The 18,857-nt window shown below is 40.6% G+C and overlaps 1 protein-coding gene across 1 annotated transcript in view; it reads left to right on the top strand.

Annotated features, from left to right (window-relative positions):
• Positions 1–3,224: 3,224 nt before the first annotated feature.
• LOC124064400 (dolichyl-diphosphooligosaccharide--protein glycosyltransferase subunit STT3B-like) overlaps positions 3,225–18,857 on the top strand; it is a 50,654-nt gene continuing 35,021 nt past the window's right edge. Inside the window, exon 1 of the mRNA XM_046398830.1 lies at positions 3,225–3,948. Within this exon, the coding sequence (XP_046254786.1) occupies positions 3,674–3,948 (275 nt within the window). The 5' untranslated portion in view covers positions 3,225–3,673. The remainder of the gene's footprint in view (positions 3,949–18,857) is intronic.

An 18,857-nucleotide genomic window follows, 5' to 3' on the forward strand; every position in this document is an offset into this window, starting at 1 on the left:
ACATTCAGCTACAAATACATGATACTGTTAATGCAAATGGGCTTTAGGAAAACAACTGCTTCCTGAGTATGCATGTTCTCGTACAACTTTCTAATACACACGCTGCTTGTTTTTGTTTGCTTGTGTTTATATCCACGAGGCACGTTGTTACCCTAAAGGAAGACAAAAGTGCATACGTGCTAAAATCTGAACCAAACTGCTTCATCTCTACAGGATATTCTCTGTCATATAACTGAAACCATGAAAACTTATCACACCTTCACTTAAGAGTACACAATTATGGTTTACCACTGGACAGGCAGCAGGAACACAGCTCACCACAAACTGCTTCCTGTGCCTGCGATAGTGGGAAAGTCGCTGATTTGGCAGCATCTGAGTGCACCATGCAGAGATGTAGCAAATAAATGAATTTGCCTCATTAGCTGGAAGTCACTTCTCTGGCACTTCATTAATTACTCTAATAGGTGCCATTGTTGAAACATGTAATGTAGGATCGTACAGTGGCAAGTCATTGCATGCTTATTTAAGCACGTTATCACTGCTTTCATATGGACACAAGCAGAAATGGGTCTGCAAGCTGGACTGATACATACGAAGTTATATTAAGGTCCAGTATCATCTCTTTTTGCATCAATAGGTCATTAAAGGCAGCGTCTGCAGAGCGGGCATGCATAAAACACATTTTCATAAATAAACTGATAATAAGAGTAATCAGGCTAGTTTCAATAGGTTTCAATGGTTAGAAACCTATTATAAGGCTCAGGCCTGCATCTTAAAGGTTTTAAAAAGATTCTTGACCTGATGTGAAAAATGAAACCAATCCCTCTTTGATGTTATTTTCACATACACCACATTATGCAAAGGAACTGTGAAGAACATAACAAGTTACTTTCAAGGCCTCTGCCTTGTGCCCTTTAAATACAGTATATGATCTCTAACTTTTATCTTGTTTTGGACAGAACTCTCTTTCTGCATTATAGATATGAAAGATATAATTGAAAGATATATTGACTGCAAATGTTTATCAACAAATTTAACTATGCTACTTTACATGACATCTGTAAAACTGTTCAGAATAAGATATGACCTAAAGTCTGCTGTATTATATAGCAATTTCTTTGCTTGTGCAGGATTGTGTGTATTTTGCAGATGCTACAAAGAAAAATAAAGGTAACGCAAGAGTGCAAGATACAGTCTGCTGTAAGAAAAGTCGGTCAATGGAGAAAAGGCAATTTTGTCCAACACTTTCCATTACAATTAAATTCAGTGAGCTTGTGTAGCTACCCACCTGTTTAAAGACAGCAAAGAACCCACATACACCCCACAATTATAACCCAAGAGACAGTTGTGCACCAAGTGATACTGTAATAGGCTGCCTAACACACGTATGATACTGATGAGTCTTTAAAAGTTAAGATCTGTGAAGTTCCTTACTCTGCCAACTGTATTTCAGAGACTGTGACTCAAAATGCGAAATCATTTCCTGTCTTTGATTTGTAAGATCCACCACATGCGCATCTCTTTGGTTAACTGTAAAACCGTCCTTGTTCGTCTGTGTTATCTAGCAGGTAGTTATATAATTTAAAAAGCTGTGGTCCATAAACTGATGTCCTGGTACTCCTTTTATTTCCACAGATTTAAATCTACAGGTGGAAACATATTTTCTCTCAAATAAAGACCCTGAAAGTGTTAAGTAATTCTGTATAATGTTAAACATGTGGTACTAAATGTAAAATAATCATAATTGTGTTCTGAAAAAACACTTGCATAAATATAGAACACTAAAAAACTCTGCTTGATCTGCTTCATCTGGACTATATATGTTCTCAGATTTGATCTGATCAAAAAACCCTGTCATCAGATTTTGATCAAATATTGTTAAATCCTCTTTGGTGCATAGACGTGTGTGACATCTCTCTACCCGCTCCTTGTTTCTGTTTGTGATGATGGGTCTTAACAGAATCTATCTACTTGTGCCCAACATACATAGATCTAATGGTCTCGGTTTTGCCAAACTGCTGGAGGGATCTAGTTTTGTTTTATGAGCCAGTGATGATGTTTCCTGGTAGGGAAATAAGGTATGGCTCGTTGCTCAAGACGCACTTCTTCTTTCATAACATGCACCCTGACAGAATACTGTATAATAAATCAGAAAACAAATGCTATGAACTAAATTAAGGGATTTAAACAATACATTTCTTACTAACAGCAATACTTCAGTAACATTAAGCTAATCATATCATTTGGGTGCCATGTTGTGAAACGGGCAATACACATCAAGTTTGCAGCAAGTACATGGATAAGATTTTCTCACTTTCTAATAAATATTTATAAGAAACTAATAAATACTCATGATATTCATCACAATATTCAAGTCCTGCACTTGCAAATTTTATTTAAGTTAAGTTGTTAATCAATGAATTTTGGTCCAAATACTCTGAAGCACCTTTTCAGAAGAAAAGGTCCAAAGGTCAAATGATCCACTGGAGTCTTTCTGAACAGCTAAAAAGGCAGCTTGAGTGTCCTGCAGTAGGAAAAACACCAGGGTCTAATGAAAGCATGGGAAATGAAGGATCCATTGTTTTTGGAGCTTAAACCCATAGGGAAGACAGAATATCTCTGCCTCTGAGGCTTTAATGTAGAATAAGGTTGTCACAATATCATAATTTTAAATAGTATCAAAGTATCAACAAAAAAAACTTTTGACTACCCTCATTTATCTCCTTTAAGTTCCTCAACTTTGAATAGGTGGATTAATGATTTAGAAGAGGTTCATTAATGATTTATTATTGTTTGATTGAGCAAAAATGGTTTATCAATCATTAATATAATCACTTTTTGCAACGTAAAGACACTGTTTGGAAGGCTACTACCACTTTGCGAGAGGCCACAGAGTGGTAGGATAAACCTGTTACAAGTTTCGGCGAATCTAAATGTTGCTGCTATCTGTCTCCATTAGGGATTACAGCTCATTTCGGTGTGACTAAGGAACTGACGGCTTCATTCGTGTTGTGAGGTTGGCACAAGGACTCACTCCTGTCATACTCCCTCTTGCTTTGTCAATATATTCAATGAGTCCAGCGAAATTCATTTATTTCATTGGCTCGTGTGACTCCAGCGCCCCTGTGCTGTTCGCGTGCCATACGTTCTTCCCGCTGTCTGTCAACCGCCGCCTTTCGCCTCTCTCTGTTCGAGCGTCTCAAGCAATCAGGCTGCTCTATTGTCATTGGTCACTATTGTTGGCTGTCAAGCGCGCTCTACCGTGGGATTGGATTTCTCCTGGAGCTGTTTCCTCCTTGGCTTTACCTGTCTCGTTGTGAGAGGCTGACAGCTCTTCCTGCTCCACAAACAGCTCCCGCCCCTTCATCCAGCTCCAAGGAAGGAAGGAGGAACTGCTCGAGTCGCATGTGTCACTTCCAGTATGCTGCAAAACCGTGCTGCTATGTGACTCCCTGGGATTATTTAGCTGGTTTTGCTGTTGGTGGGAAGTAAGGTTAGAAAGTTTGGAATTACAGCCAGTGTTCTGGGGGGTGCGGGGCGCGTTGGGAACGTGGTGCAAGTGGTTTAGGAAGTGGAGCGTGGCAGCGAAAAAGGAGAAGGGGGGGCTTTTCTTTCCCGTGTGATAAAAGATAGCTCGTTTCGCTTGCTTGCTACGACGGGACTGACGTAGAATATGGCGGAACATCATCCGGTTTCCGAAAACAAACACAAATCCTCACTGAACTCCGGAGCGTCGTACTCGGGGAACGGGCGCAGCAGCACGGCGGTCGCAGAGAGAGGCAGCAACGCCGGGGCAGTAGGAGGTCTGTCCGGCGGCCTGTCGCAGCCAGCAGGGTGGCAGTCCTTGCTGTCTTTTACCATCCTGTTCCTGGCCTGGCTGGCCGGTTTCAGCTCCAGGCTATTCGCTGTTATTCGCTTCGAAAGCATCATCCACGAGTTTGACCCCTGGTGAGTTTGCTTCCCCATACACACTTTGTAAAGATAGGCTGCTAGTAATGACAAAAAACAGTGAACCCCGGCTGCACATTGAGGAAGTTTCACTAACACATGTCAAGCGAACGGTGTGTGTCTTATCTTGTCACGCGATGAATTTACATTGTTGATGCCCTTTCTGAGGCCACCAAAAACTTCTAAACTCGCCTGCATTGTCTAACATTGAGACAAACTGGTCCAGTGATCACAAAGCTTTTATCCAGGCTTCTTGTGATTGGTAGTCAGTCATCTTGCACATAGCTTTTATCTGTGTTTCCCGATCATTATGCTTATATAAAAATACACTACTTAATTTGAACTCACCTTTTCAGTACCAAGTGACGCTTGCGTGTCTATTGTGGTTCGCTGTGAAGTTCAACATTGTAACAGCCCGTGGAGGGGGAGGAGTGGGTGCCACAGCAGAGTAAATGGGGACAATGGTGACAGCTTCATCGGGCGCGGGTTGAACCCGGAAAGAATGAGCCACATGGTAACAGGCTGAAGTCCTTCTGACACAGATTTCTCCTGTTTACGCTCTGATCTGCTGCCCTGCAGCAGCGCTAGCGCTGGTTCCAGTGCTAATATGATCTGTGTGCCATCCACGTGTCATACATATGTTTCAATATGTGTCTGACTTCACAGCAGTGAAGCAGTACCATATCCTGCACACTATTCCTAATACTTAAGTATTGTTATGATCCATGGCACTTGTTTTGCTTCATGTATGAAGAAGGTTTGCTCACACTGTCTGTCAGGGCAGCGAGGCACCAGATGACAGTTGGACAGTAAGGTTTAGCAGACTTTGCTGCAGATCATCTTGTCACAACCACGTTAGGTCTTTTTGTTTGTATTTTCTTCCAGTAATATGGTTTCCAAAAGTTTACCTCTCAGACAGCGAAGCACCCCAGATTAAACAGCCCAGTGCTTTGCCTAACCAGAGCCGATGCTTCCTCCCCCCCAAACCTCTGCCAGCTTGGCTTCTGCCAGAAATTGTCCAGGCTTTTTATTTGTCCTCCAAGGGACTGTTGCCTGGCCCAAGCCTGCATTGCATCACCGAAAGCATTTAATGATTATTCTGAGACCAGCAGTGTGGATTAAACTGCCAGCTTCACGTCTGTCTGCTGAACAAAAGAGGAGGCTTGAGAGAGCTTTGGCTTGGCGAGAATCCTTCAGTTTCTGTGTTGCTTACTGAAAGTCTAATATGGCATGACATGGAGTGAAATTTATTCATACTGTGTTTCATTGTACTATCAGCTATCAGACTGGCGGCATTATGTAAACGAGATGTTTGGTTGGCTGAGGAGATGTGTGAGACCCTGTGTGAATGTTTCCCCTGCAGGAAATCAATAGATGCAATATGTTAAAGGTCAAGTAATATTTGTTGTAAACTTATCACACAATGTATTAAGTCAGTCATACATATTTTGATTGTATCACAAAATGGGCCAATTGTGCCAATACATTTCTTTAGTTTTTTGGGTAATCAGTTTTCAAAAGGTGAAGTTGTTTTACCCTATGTATAAGACAAGGTGGAAATGTATTTATACGGAGGGAGGTTGTTGTCTATTAGTCTTAGTACAAAGCAGGAAAGTATGCAAATATAAAGAGTTGTGTGCGACTATGTGCATGCGTGAATCGGAAGAAGCTCGTCTTTGCGTAATTGTTGTGAATGTCCAACAGGCACAGGAGTTTGAACCCGTTGTTTTTCTGTCAAACACACTTTTTAAAAGCGTGGAACGAGTCCGGTTTTTAGAGGTCACGTTGAAGAAACTTTAAGGTTGTTGAGCATTGAGGAGGATGAAAGCAGCAGGGTTTACAGCCTTTTCTGATCACTGTTTGATGACAGGTCCCTTAAGTCCAACCCTACCAAAATGCAAGGTTGCTGTCATTCTGTAGCTTCTTTTGAAAAGAGGATTGCAGGAGAGCTAACAGTCAAACCAACCCTCCTCTGCCCTGTTTGTTCTCTTTCTATTCCCTCACACATCCTCTGATGTGTCTTTTTGATGTGACCAATTAATAGTCCTTTTCCTTCAGAAGTGCTAGATTGTGCTATTAGATCTGACAGCAAAGCGGCTCGGTACTGGCATTAGGCAGCCGGCCCCTGAATGGTTAGTTATACTTTGAGTTCAGGCTGTGTTAATCATGCACAGAGCAGCACTAGCAAGAAAAAAAATACAGCTTCATTAGTACTTATGTCTCCGTCTGATGTACTAAAGGTTGCTTGCTAGTGAGCTGGACCTCCCCGAGATAAAGGTCTGACAAGGAGACAACGTCTGATCCTCCAGCTCCAGCTCGATGTATAATGGCTCATAGAAAATTTGAGTGCATTTAATGTCATTTGGTAACCAGTTCTCTAATTTGTTCTGCAATGTGAATTTGCAGCACAACTATTTAAAAAACAAAAAAACAAAAAAAATGCATGAAAAGAAACACCTTGGTTAAGAATTTGCTTTAATTAGATTTAATTTCAGTTTTAATTTGATAATAATTCTGTATCAGGACCGTGTATCAGGACTGTGTATTGAGCAAGTAGCTTGTGAGCTGCTGTTAGATTATGTCCAGTATGTATTTTGTAATGGTTCATATCTTCTGCTGCTTATCTCATTTCCGGGCTGAAGCTGCACGTTGTGAACATTAAGAAGGATGACACTCAAAAACTGTGTTTCTGCCTTCTTAGCCAACAAACTACAGATGTCAGCTCAGTGTTTCTATGCGGTGGTTGTAAGCAATGCTGGTGGCGTTGCTCTAGGGATGGGTATTCTTTTGAGTCAGTTAGTCCTCCTGAAATATCTCAATAACTGTCTGACGCATTGTGGACACATTAATGTACCTCTCAGGATTAAATTAGAATCATTTTGATGCCACCATCATTGAAAGTTACATTTGTTCAATAGTGATCTTTGAAAAGAAAAAAACAAGGTGAGATTACAGTGTTTAATATGAGGTACTGGTCTTTCTGTTCTCACATGCCCAAATGGAAGATAATAGGAAATGACCTGGTGTTTATTGAGGATGGAGTTGATGATGCGTGCACCGTTATTGCGCCCAGGCTGCAGAATGGGTTATCAGTTGTGCCACATTACAAGGCACTCAGAGAATGAGAGCAAGAGGTTTTGTGTTCTGTAATGAACAGGTATTAGAGCCAGGCAGCGTTGCTGTTATACATCTGTCTGAAAAGATCTATTTCTTCCTCTGTGTTTTCTTGAGAGGAAAAATGTGCTTTGAAGGTTTAAAATGACAAGCGAGGCAGGCCTGGGAGGAGAAATGAAAAATACCTTCTTGAAACAGAATAGGAGATAGCAGATCATACATTTAGCCTCGCTGGCTCCGTTTACTCTAGCTATCTCTTCAGATCGGATTCTTTTCTTACTTGTTTCTGTCTAATCATCTCATCTGTTCACTGCCGCTCCATCATTTGATGAAGTTAAATTTGTCTTTATATTATCCTCAGGTTTAGGCAACAATAAAAGTCTGCCTCAGAAACACTGCAAAAAGAAGGTTCATGTGTACTGTGAGGCAATGTCTGTGTTTTGGCCGGGGTTTCATGAGAACAAGTGAAGTCTCCGCTGTCTGCTATTAGGCGCCTTCAGTGGTGCACTCGACTCAGTCACAGGGGTCATGACAGTTTGTGCCTGTGGCCAGCTATGTTGACAGACTGGTTCACCTGAAACCTGATTCTTTAGAGCCAGTGACTCTGCCAAACACCAGTGCTTTCAGTGGGCAGCGGAGCAAATGTTGTGGCCTGCTGGCTGCCAGTAACAAGCAAGGAGATGAAGGGCTCGATAGACTGTCTGACATACCCGCAGACCAACTGGGTGGCTTTGACCTTGTGCATTTTGGACTTCACTCCATACTCAAGTGCAGATATTAAATTTAGTGTGTGAGTTTATGGCATTTTTCCAATTTCTGGCTATGATTTCAGTTAAGTTTTGATATGACGCACACTAACCCCAAAATAGAACCCCCCCCCCCCACTCAGTGAAATGTAATCATATTGAGCAGCCCCTTCTAGTGAAACAATGTTTGTGTCTCATGTTTGCATGCTTTTCTACAAATGAACAGACTTCCTTGGCTGATGTACTGCCCTATCACCATTATGCGCCAGGATGTGAGTTGCTAGTGGTACTGTGTTGAATTAGATTGCATTAAAATAACAGCAGTGTATTAACATATTAATACACTGCTGTTCACCAGGACAAACTATTGCCTCGTATACTGCATTTACCATAGAGTTGAGTCAACACTGACACCGTGTCAGCAAAAATGGAAAATGATTGGTTTTTATGGATTGTAGCTGTTATTATTATTGTTAAGGGGAATTGAAGAAAAAACAGTTTGTTTCTTCTGTCTTGATGAGTCGCTCATTTGTGTGTGAAGTCAAGTGTCAACATTTAGAATAACCAGGGATGGAATGTAAATGAGTAAATATATAATGAGTAATATACTTACTCACCTGTTCTGTACCAGTATTTCAATTTTGGTACTGCTTAAGTGCTGACAATTTTATTTATTTATTTATTCTTTATTTCAGTTTAACTTCATCAACAATTTTGGTAATTGTTAAGTGTTGACAGTTATTCATAACATGTAACCAGTCAGATAGTGTTGTGAGGGAGATCACAGAGTGAGTGCTGGCTACAGACAGAGAAGGCAAAACAGAGAACTTTTAAATTAATTAATTAAATTAAATAAAAAAAAAAAAAACAGTCAGACAAAACAAACCACAGATGCTGCTAACCATGGAAAAGGTAGAATATGACATTGAATAATCAGCCAGGCCAATAATGTGTCTATCCATAATTACGTAACATGATTACTCGTTGAAATATCTCACTTTTATTAATACTTTAAAAAAAATCCCTTTAGATATGACTTAACTGAAAAACAACAACAAAAAAAACCCACATTTAATATGTACAGTGGCATCAAGGGGCTTTATTGTGTCCTTTCATGTGACTCCATGTCTCTGAGTTTCCTCTAACTCATTCAGTATTGAACGCGCTTGGCGAGCAGTGGCACACTGTCAGCACAGTCATCCCTGTAGAGGGTTGATGCATGTGATGCGAGCTGTCATATGCTCAGGCTCTCTTCTGACTTATTTGTACGAGGTTTTAGGACTGCCACAGTGCGTAACAGCCATCCCTGTTGCTCTCCCAACATAAATCCACTGTGTATGAATGTGTATGCGTGTGCGCCTGGCTCATTTAACTAAACATGCCACAGCCTGACTGAGACTGAGTTTGGGCTTTTAGGGAGGGGCAAAAGAGCATCGCTGTAAAATAAGGTTTGTGCTGGATTTATAGTACAAGACAAGACAAGAGCTTCATTTTGTCTGTTTTGTTTTGTTTTGTCGGGATCACTTTATCTCATTATTTTAAGACGGAAGGACAAAGGACAACTTTTGTGAGTAGCAAGATGTTAAGCCTCACATACCCTTTCATCAGATCTTTAGGTTTTCATTATGAAACTTGTGCAGAGCTTTTGACAGTGAGAAATATTACACAAACACTGTTCATGTACTTATGACACCATAGGCTCTGCAGTAGTGCAGTAATTTGCTGTATCCCACTGCATTTCTACAGTTGCTCCCATCTTCAACTCTGGCATGCCAGTCTTTACTGGTTGATGTATAATGGATCACTTAGCAGTGCCCGAGTGTGGAGAAGTCGCTCAGGTATGAGTCATTTCTATCAACATCTCCCTTGGCGTATTTAAATAGCTTCCCCTGAGTCCCAATTCAGCTGCTGCGTCACAGCACAACTGGGGAGCATGGACGAGCTGGCAAGGCGCACCAGGAGGACATGAACATTAAAGTGTCATTAATGACAATTTGAGCTTTGAAGCCTCTTTCTGTCACAGTGATTTGCTTTTCACCAGGATGTCCTCCTCACCGTGCACACGTGGAATATCCCCCTTATTCAGCTTACGCAATACTAATTCTACTAAATCTGCTCTTTCATTATGCAATAACCAAAATAGGGATGAGTCATTTTAAGCTTTCATTCGGAAGGGAGGGTGTAGTTGTCTGGCGTAAGGGTAAACAATCTGATCACACCATTTCACTCATGTAAATTTACTGTATGAGAAGAAGATGACATTAAGTGCTTGTCTAAATATTCCACCAAGTCGGTTAAGGTCAAATGCCATTCATTTGAAACTACGTGAGTGCTGACTGGTCAGTTTGCAGTTGAAGGGAGTAGATGTTTAGGCAGTGACTCTATAAATGTGAGAAAGTTGTCCTGTGTTGTGGCCAAGCTGTGAACTCGACAGTCAGACATCGACGCCTGACAGTTCCTCTTCCACCACGTTTTGATCTGTGACTCTCACCATGGCTACTTCTTTTTCAGTCTGTGAAATCTGTAAGGATTTGTGTGTGTGTGTGTGGCATGTGCCCATTTGCAACCATAGTTGTGATCTGTTGTGACACTTCTGTGGAGGATATTAAGCCTGAAGCTAGATTTCTTTGTCTCACAGTACTAGTACTCTATAAACATACTGACAGACTGTAATGATGAAACAGCTGTGCAATAAAACCTCATGTTCTTGTCTGGCATCTCCTGATCATATTTTTCATTTTTTAGTTTTTGTTTTCTGTTCGGTCTCCTTGCCTTATTAGTTTATATGTCACCCCAGTTTTATTTGATAGGCTCTTTGCTGTGGTGTAGAGTTGCTGCAAGCTCAAAGGGATAGTTCGCTCAAAAATACATGTTTTCCTCTTAGCTTGTAGTGCTATTTATCCATCGGGACTGTTTTAGTCTGAGTTGCAAAGTTCTGGCGCTATCAGCCATGTCTGTTTTCTCTTGAATATAATGGAAGTAGATGGCAATTCACTTGTGGTACTCTAAGTGCAAAAAAATACATTTGACAAACTCAGCAGGAATGTCTCTTTCCAGAAATCGTGAAACACTTGCTCAAGATAATCCACAGACCTTGTTGTGAGCAATGTATCACCACACAGAAGGAAATGTTCTTCTCCTCATTGACCAGAAGCTCGTCACAAGGTGGGATGTAGGCATTAATGGCGTCCTCCCCAGCTGAGCTTATAATATGAGGTATCTTAGTGAACTAGCCTCTTGTCCGTGGGTAGATGCATGCTTCCTTCTGTACGATGATACAGAAAGAAAATGGCTGCATCCATCTAGTTCCATTATATTCATTAGCGAGACAGACATCTCCACAGCCAGTGTCTCCAAAACCCTGCTACTTGCACCAAAAACAATCTTAAAAGGATAAATGGCACTATTAGGTGAGAGGAAAAATGTGTCTTTGTGATTACTGGATAAACTGTCCCTGTAAAGTGCACTACTTGATCCCTTCTTAGTTTCAAACTCTGAATAGCAGGTGAGCATATCATTTGAGTTGAGCTTTTATCTGGATCAGTTGGTCCATCATTCACTCTAGAATCTTTCAGATAGTGCTGAAAAAATGCATGAAATCACAGTTTCCCACAGCCCAAGGAGACATTTGCAGGTATACTGTGTTTTGGTCTGACCAACAGTCTGAAACCCAAATATATTAAATGTGTGGTGATCTAACAGAAAAGCAGCTAATCATGAATGAAGAGCTGGAACTCGAAAATGATTGAAATTTCTTCTTGGATGAATATCAAAATAACTGTGGCAAGTTTTTCTCTGTCAAATTCTCTGTCAAGTCTGTTAGGTTGACCTAGTGGTGGGGAAGGTAGTGCTCTTGGCCTCACCTTTTATTTGCTAATCTGTGTTTGGTTTTTTCACTGATAGTTATCCGTGCGGTTCCAGGCCATGGGTCCTGATTGAAATGACACAGTGAATTAGCAGATAGCTCGAGGACAGAGTGTCTTCTGCAGTATTGAGGAAGGAACTGTTATATTCACTAGAAGACTTCAGAGTATTTTGATTGGATAAATAAGGCCTGTGTGACCTTCATTACTGCCTTTTTATCTGACATGTCCCCTCAGGACTCCTTCTCTACACTTTAACGTGCTTAGATTCACCCTGCTTCCATGCTATACAGCCAGTTGTTGGCCCTCACCCTCAGCTCTATTACTGGAGGCAAGTGACTGAGTGGAAGGTGCTCCAGCACAGACACACACACGCACACACACACACACCTCTGAATATCAGTTAACTTGTTTTCCATTCACCCCCCCCCCCCCACCCTCACCTCTCTGAGCTCTGCTGTGTTTTCCCCTGTCAGCAGCTAATTGGCTTCTCTTTACGTCTCTGTGGGAATTGTCTCAGTCTGTGGAGGTGCGTTTGTCAGACCCTGCTGGCATCAAATACAATTTTTACACCAAAATTAGCGTATATATGGATTTTTTTTTTTTTTTTTTTTTTTTTTTAAGTGTGGATATTGATTCCTTTCCCACTGCCAGTAGATGAGTGAGCCTTTTTTCTTCCAGGTATGTCGCATTCAATGTCAAAAACACTTGAAAATAGAGAACACCCGAATGCATCCAGAAGATGTTAAAGCTTATTTTAAAATAGTCTTAATAACATTCTGAATTAAACATTCTGCTTTTTCCAGAGCTGATGATGAAAGTAGGTAAAGAGTGAGACATTCTTGCTTCCTTCTCATCTCTGCACATGCACAGCACCAGTGATTATGTTACTTTTTTTTGTTACATTTTTGATGAGCATTTTTCCACATTTTACAGATGAAAATAAGATTAAATGTAAAAAGTCTAAATGATCGGTAGATTAATTGTTAACTGAAATAATTGTTAGTTGCAGCCCTAGGCTCATTATTGGTACTAATGTCTTGTGGATGAGGCTGTTTTAATGTCAGTGAGCTGTGTAAGCTCTTGCCAGTGTTTCAAATGATGTGAAAATGGAGCTTAAAATGGTGTGAATGGCCACTTTAACAAATTCTTGTTCAGTAGTAGCATTTTTCTGCTTTGATTTCCATCATGATTTTGAACTGGTTCTTCTGGCAGTGAGCCTCCATATTGCTAACACATCATTGTATGTGATTTTTCTTCTAATCACATCTTTCCTTGCTTTCCTTGCAAAGGCTCTTTTTATGCAAACGTCAGACACATTTAAAAATGCAGAGTGCCATGCGCTGTGTTTTTACTTCTGCCAGCAGTACGGTACTTTGATTACTCTTTATTCTCTGTCTCTTGTTGTTGCTTGCCTGGCAGTGGTATTGAAGGAGTTCTGTGGAAGACTTGCATAAAGAGTAAAGCAGCTTCTACAACAGTGTGTTCAAACATTTTAATGTCTTTTTTTGTTGTATTTGGGGGTAATAGTTCTAACTTCTGAACCCCTCCACGTTGAGTTCTTTCTCACATGTTGAATTGACTGTAGCTTTCTGTGTGTATATCCTGTGAGACTTAAATTTGTCATATTGTCAACTGGTTATTGACAGATTTTTATGTTATTTTTTTTTTTTCAGAAGTTAAGTATATAAATTGTCTGCTGCAAAGCATCAGTCCAATTCATTATCTTCACTCAGCAATATCTGTTTACCACTAACTTGGAGGTGTTGAAAAAAGCAGCAAATGAAATTATTTTGCTCGTATGGCTTACGTGTGCAATGCACTGATGTTTCTGTTTTATGGAAAAATGTGATTTGAATAAGTTTTTTCAGATTTAAACAGATATTTAATTTGCACGATTAGTTTCAAACAGACACTACTCAGTAGTTATTTTGTTTATAACAGTTAGAAATAGATTTTTTGAGAAACTGAAACTGGTGTTTACTGCCATTGCAGGAAAACAGCTGCTCATAAAGGGCTGTGAAACAAGTGTTAAAGGTTACAAATTCATGCAAAGTATCCCTGCACTTTGTTTATCCTTTTGTAATTGGCTGCCTGCTCCTGCAGTCTCTGAGGGATTTCTCAGGTTCACAGCCCAAACAGTATGGAACCGGTCATTCGGAAAATCCTGAGGATGTTCTGCTATGGTTCTCTTTTGGTCAGGCTGCTTAAATCCTGAGGATGTTCTGCTGTGGTCCTCTTTTGGTCAGGCTGCTTGTTTGTTAGACCTTTTGCTTGAAGGCTGACTTATTTTGGATTGATTTTTTTAATGCAGTTTTTCAGTTAACTGTGAGGGGCATTACTTTTTTTGACACGCATCTGTGTTCTTTTGTCCATTTTTGCCTGCCGTCCCTTCTGCTGAAAGCATCGTGACATGTCTCCATTTTCTGAAACATTTCTATCGTCAACCTTCCACCCACTGCCAGCTTGACATGGACAGGAAATCAGACTGCATGTCTGACCTATTTAGGTGTTGGTATTTCCAACCAGGCAGTCGCTTTAACATGGATGTGCTGAGCTTGCAGGTTGTGTCATTACATTGAGGAAAGTCATCTGTAACCATTTCAGTCCATTTGTTATCTGTTGGGGATCAAATGAGTGTTGCTGGTCCTTGTGTACATAAGTAGTGAAGATTTGTCATGGTTCATTTGATGAGTAAACAGATGCCACCTGGCTGCAGAGCGCTCTCCTTCTCTGTTTCTCTCAAAGAGTCCACACTCTGTCTCAGCCTCTTTTACATATGAGCCAAAAAGTTCACATTTGTTTATACTTCAATTCATACAAGGGTTTATGGGCGGCACGGTGCTGCAGTGGTTAGCACTGTCGCCTCACAGCATGAGGGTTCCAGGCTCGAGTGCCTGCGCAGGTTTTCTCCGGGTACTCCACCTTCCTCCCACAGTTCCCAAAACTTGCACAACAGGTTAATTGTCTACTCTACATTGCCCCTAGGTGTGAGTGTGTGAGCGTATGTGATTGTCTGACTTTGTGTACATCCCTGTGATTGACTGCGGTATAGACAGTGGATGGATGGATATTAATATTTATAGTGATATACCTTCATATAGGTAGGGCTGCTCTGTCAACTATTTTTTGGGTTGTTTTTTTTTTTGTTTGTTTTTTTAACATTTTGTTTATAAAATGTCAAAAAAAGTGAAAAATCAACAGTTCTTAACCCTAACCCCAAAACCCAAAGTCTCTTCATTTGCAATCATAAATGACAAAGAAAGCATAAAAAATCTAATTCTATTAAAAAAAAACACATTTTCTGAGTGGGATACTTGTTTCAGTTTAGGACTCACTCAAACCTACTTGAAACCAACTTATGTAGACTTGCAGTTTTTACTTAACTACAGACTTATTTTTTAATGGGTTTTGGTTCAGATCATTTTAAAATGTGACAATAGAAGTCTGAAGTCTGGCACATATTTACATTAGAAGCCAATTAGAAAGTTGAACATATATGTGACCAAAAACTCTGTGAAGAAAATTGTGTTTCTCTAAACCTGTACCCATGGAAACTAAGTTTGTTGACACTGAAGATGTCTGCTTAGTGCAGAAAGTCAGCAGGAATCCAATTACTTAAATGCATGTAAAGACACTGATTGGAAGTTCAGCATGGCAGGGAGTTTATTAACTAGGAATGTCTAAGTACTGAGATGTTGCCAGTCACCATGAGTATTTGTGCTGTGGTTGGGTTTACAGCAGGTGTTTTTATTTATTTTATCTTCATGATTCCATGGTAGCAATTATCCAACAAGCGTTGTGCATTTTATGGTTATCGCAACAGTCATTTTTTTCTCAGTATGAGGTAAGTGGGACTTTCCAGAGTGATGATGACATCTACCACCAAAGAGGTGGCAAAAGAGTGACTGGCACTTATAATGTGTAAGTCAACTTGAAATCAGCAAAACGGCAAAGGTGAGAAAACTGCGGCCAATGAGCAGTGACAAACTAACGATGATTTTCTTTTTGTGCTCCTCATTTGTGTTTTCTTAGTAATCCTGTTCCTCCCCTATGACTGCACAGCATACTTCCCATCAAATAAATGTTTCTGCCCTGATTAAATGTACAAACACAGCCAGAAATTATCAGAATGTCCTTGCCATCTTTTTTGCAGCTGATTAATCTTTTAATGTGACAACAAACAGAGTCTCCATGGCTGTCACAGATAAATATTTAGCAGAATTACATATCCTTTGTCCCAGTCTGATAACTGACAAAGTAAGACAAAAGAGCTTGTTTGCCTTGTGTTACAAAACATTACAATTTGCCTCAGTCACATTTCCTGAATCCTTTCCTCCTTCCTTCCTTTCCCTGTTGTTGGTCTCTCTTCCTGTGCCTCCCTCAGCCTTTACGTTGGTTGCTGCTGGTTGCCAGTTAAATTAGCCCAGGGAGTTGTTAAAGCACAGCATTTTAACCCGGCTAGTCCTCACGTTCCCTTTTCCTCTGTTGTTACTGTTTTCCTCCGTCTCTCATCTTTCTGTCTCGTGTGTAGTGTGTTTGTTTTTTTTCAGTTCCTCTTTCATCTGTTTTTCTTGTTCTCCTTGGCACATGGCTTGACTGTCAGCAGAGCAACAAGACCAGTTAGCCCGGCAGTAACATGAATGATAAAGTGAACACATGGGGACATTAGTGAAGGAGGCAGCAGGGGTTGTCGTATTTTCCTCTCATAAAGAGATTAGAGGGGTTTAAATAAGGAGATTGATCTGTGCTGCTGATTGGATGATGCTGAATCCTGGCTGGTAACCTGAGTACCCACAGGAAAGTTAGCAGTAATGTCTCAGGGTCTGTGTTGCCTGTGTTGATCCTCTAGAAGCGTTGCACTTTGAGAATTCTGCTGTAAATTCACCTAATAAAACCTTAATAAATCTTGCAGATATAGCATTTCCATTGTGCTTTTAGTGGAAGTTTCTGTGCATTTCTGGGTCAGCTAAACAAGACCACTTTAATCAGATCCATACCATGTCAGATGTCTCAAAAACTTTAAGCTGTAAGTATGCTTCATTCAATAAAACCCCTCTCCCACACAGCCAAACAAAAATCAAACTGAATATTGGTACTAGGTGTAGTCCTGCAGTTCCTCATCCTCACCATAGGATGGCGACTATGACACAAGCTGCTACACTGCCTCTATGAACTTACTTTGTAGGCTGTCATATAAGCAACCATCTCACATCCCATTTGTTATTCAACTCTCTTCTTCAGGCTGTGGCTGATAGTACACATGGACTATCATTTGTTCCAGAAAACCTTGAGATTGATTTGGGGACAATATCATGGCTGGATTGCTGAGTAGTCTTGATGTTGAACATACTGTCAGATAATATTTGCTGTTTGTCAACTGTACACAGCGTTATGACTTTGAAGCTTTCTGGCTCACAGCTGAGCCAGAGCTGAGTAGACTAGAAATATCTCCTGTTGCCAAGTCCTGTCTAAGTCCTATTACTGGAGTAGTGAACACTGCCTTTCCATTGCTTTGGAACTTCATGGGAATGGTAATGATTATTCTGGGTACTAGTCAAACTCTTGGGTGTTATCAGGGAAACAGTTTTTGAAAAATGAAAAATTTTGATTGCAAAATGGTTGAAAATTTGATTTTTGTTTGTATGTGCTGTCAATTGTAGTTCATTGAAAGAAAGTGCTTTGAACAAGTGTGCAAGTGTGCTTTGAACAAGTGTTCCAAGTGTGACAGGTCACACTTGGAAAAAAAAAAATGGAATCGGGCGGCATGGTGGTGTTAGCACTGTCACCTCTCAGCAAGAGTGTTCCAGGTTTTGTGTTCTCCCTGTGCCTGCGTGGGTTTTCTCCGGGTACTCCGGCTTCCTCGCACAATCCCAAAAACATGCACATTAAATTAATTGGCTACTCTACATTGCCCCTAGGTGAGAGTGCATGTGTGATTGTCTGTCTTTATGTGTCAACCCTGTGATTGACCTGTAGGGAGACCCCTTTAGTCTGCAGGATTCCCATCTTCCCACTCCAGCAGTTTATCAGCTTTTTGAACTGAAAGAGTTTGATTTGTCTATGAATTTCTCTTTCAACGTGAGAGCCAAATGGTAAATAGGACAGTCTTGCCCCAGTATTGCCTCCTTCATCATGTGGGCAGCCACCCACCATAGGCCTGTGACTAATTTAAGAAACAAAGCACCTCACAATGACTAACTACTCCAAATGTATCTGCATCATTTTCCATAGTTGGACCCGGTGTGACCAAGCTAACTTACATGTAACACTGTATTCCATAATGGGAATTGATATCCTTTGCACTCTTATGTCTATGATGGCAAGTCTGTTGCAAAACAGCCTTGTGTCAGGCATCAATGCCCTGCTTTTCATATGATTTCCACTGTTATAGCTCTGTGTCATTTATTATTAGGTATCTGACCTCAGTCTGAATGAAGACTGAGTGTAGTAGATTCAGTATATAGGCCAAGAGAAAGAGAGTGGATGAGCTACCTGCTTATACTGTGAGATTTTTATAGTCTCAGCAAAAGTTAAAGAGAAGACATATTATTCTCAAAGGAATGATCAGCCACAGTAATACAAAGAAAAGTAAAGTAAAGAAGCAAACCTAGGGCAGCAGCCTCCACTTCTGTCTATATAATCACTAATAACTCTCATACATTTTGTCATTATCTGGATCCTATAGAACCACCAGTGCATTCTCATGGATGTGATTTCATGGTCTGCGTTAAATAGCCCAGAGCACACACACAAACACAGACAGACCTGCTGTATCGTTTGTACTTTTAATAAACCTTGTGATTTTAAGGATGGTGTTTTCGAGGAGCCGATACGCAGCAGGCCTCAGGCCAAGGCTGCAGTTATATGAAGGGAAACGGACTCATCACTCAGTGGAAAACATGAAACACTGGACCAGACATTTCAAAGACTTCAAAGCCTGTCTGATAGCAGAGCAAACATAGCCATGTTCATCATGAACATGTATCAGATTTTGTGGAACACAAAGCTGTCAGTATAAATTTCTTTATCAAAATTGATCAAGCTAATATCTTGTTGTCATTTGTAGGATAACAGTATCAAATCACTGCTCGGAGAAGGGCTTTATGACCAGACTGCCTTGGAGTCCACCACCCAAAAATCTTGGTTTTATTGACTTCCTTTGGTTTCACAAATCACCCTGCTG

The sequence above is a fragment of the Scatophagus argus genome, chromosome 9, assembly GCF_020382885.2.
Source record: "Scatophagus argus isolate fScaArg1 chromosome 9, fScaArg1.pri, whole genome shotgun sequence".
NCBI lineage: Eukaryota > Metazoa > Chordata > Actinopteri > Scatophagidae > Scatophagus > Scatophagus argus.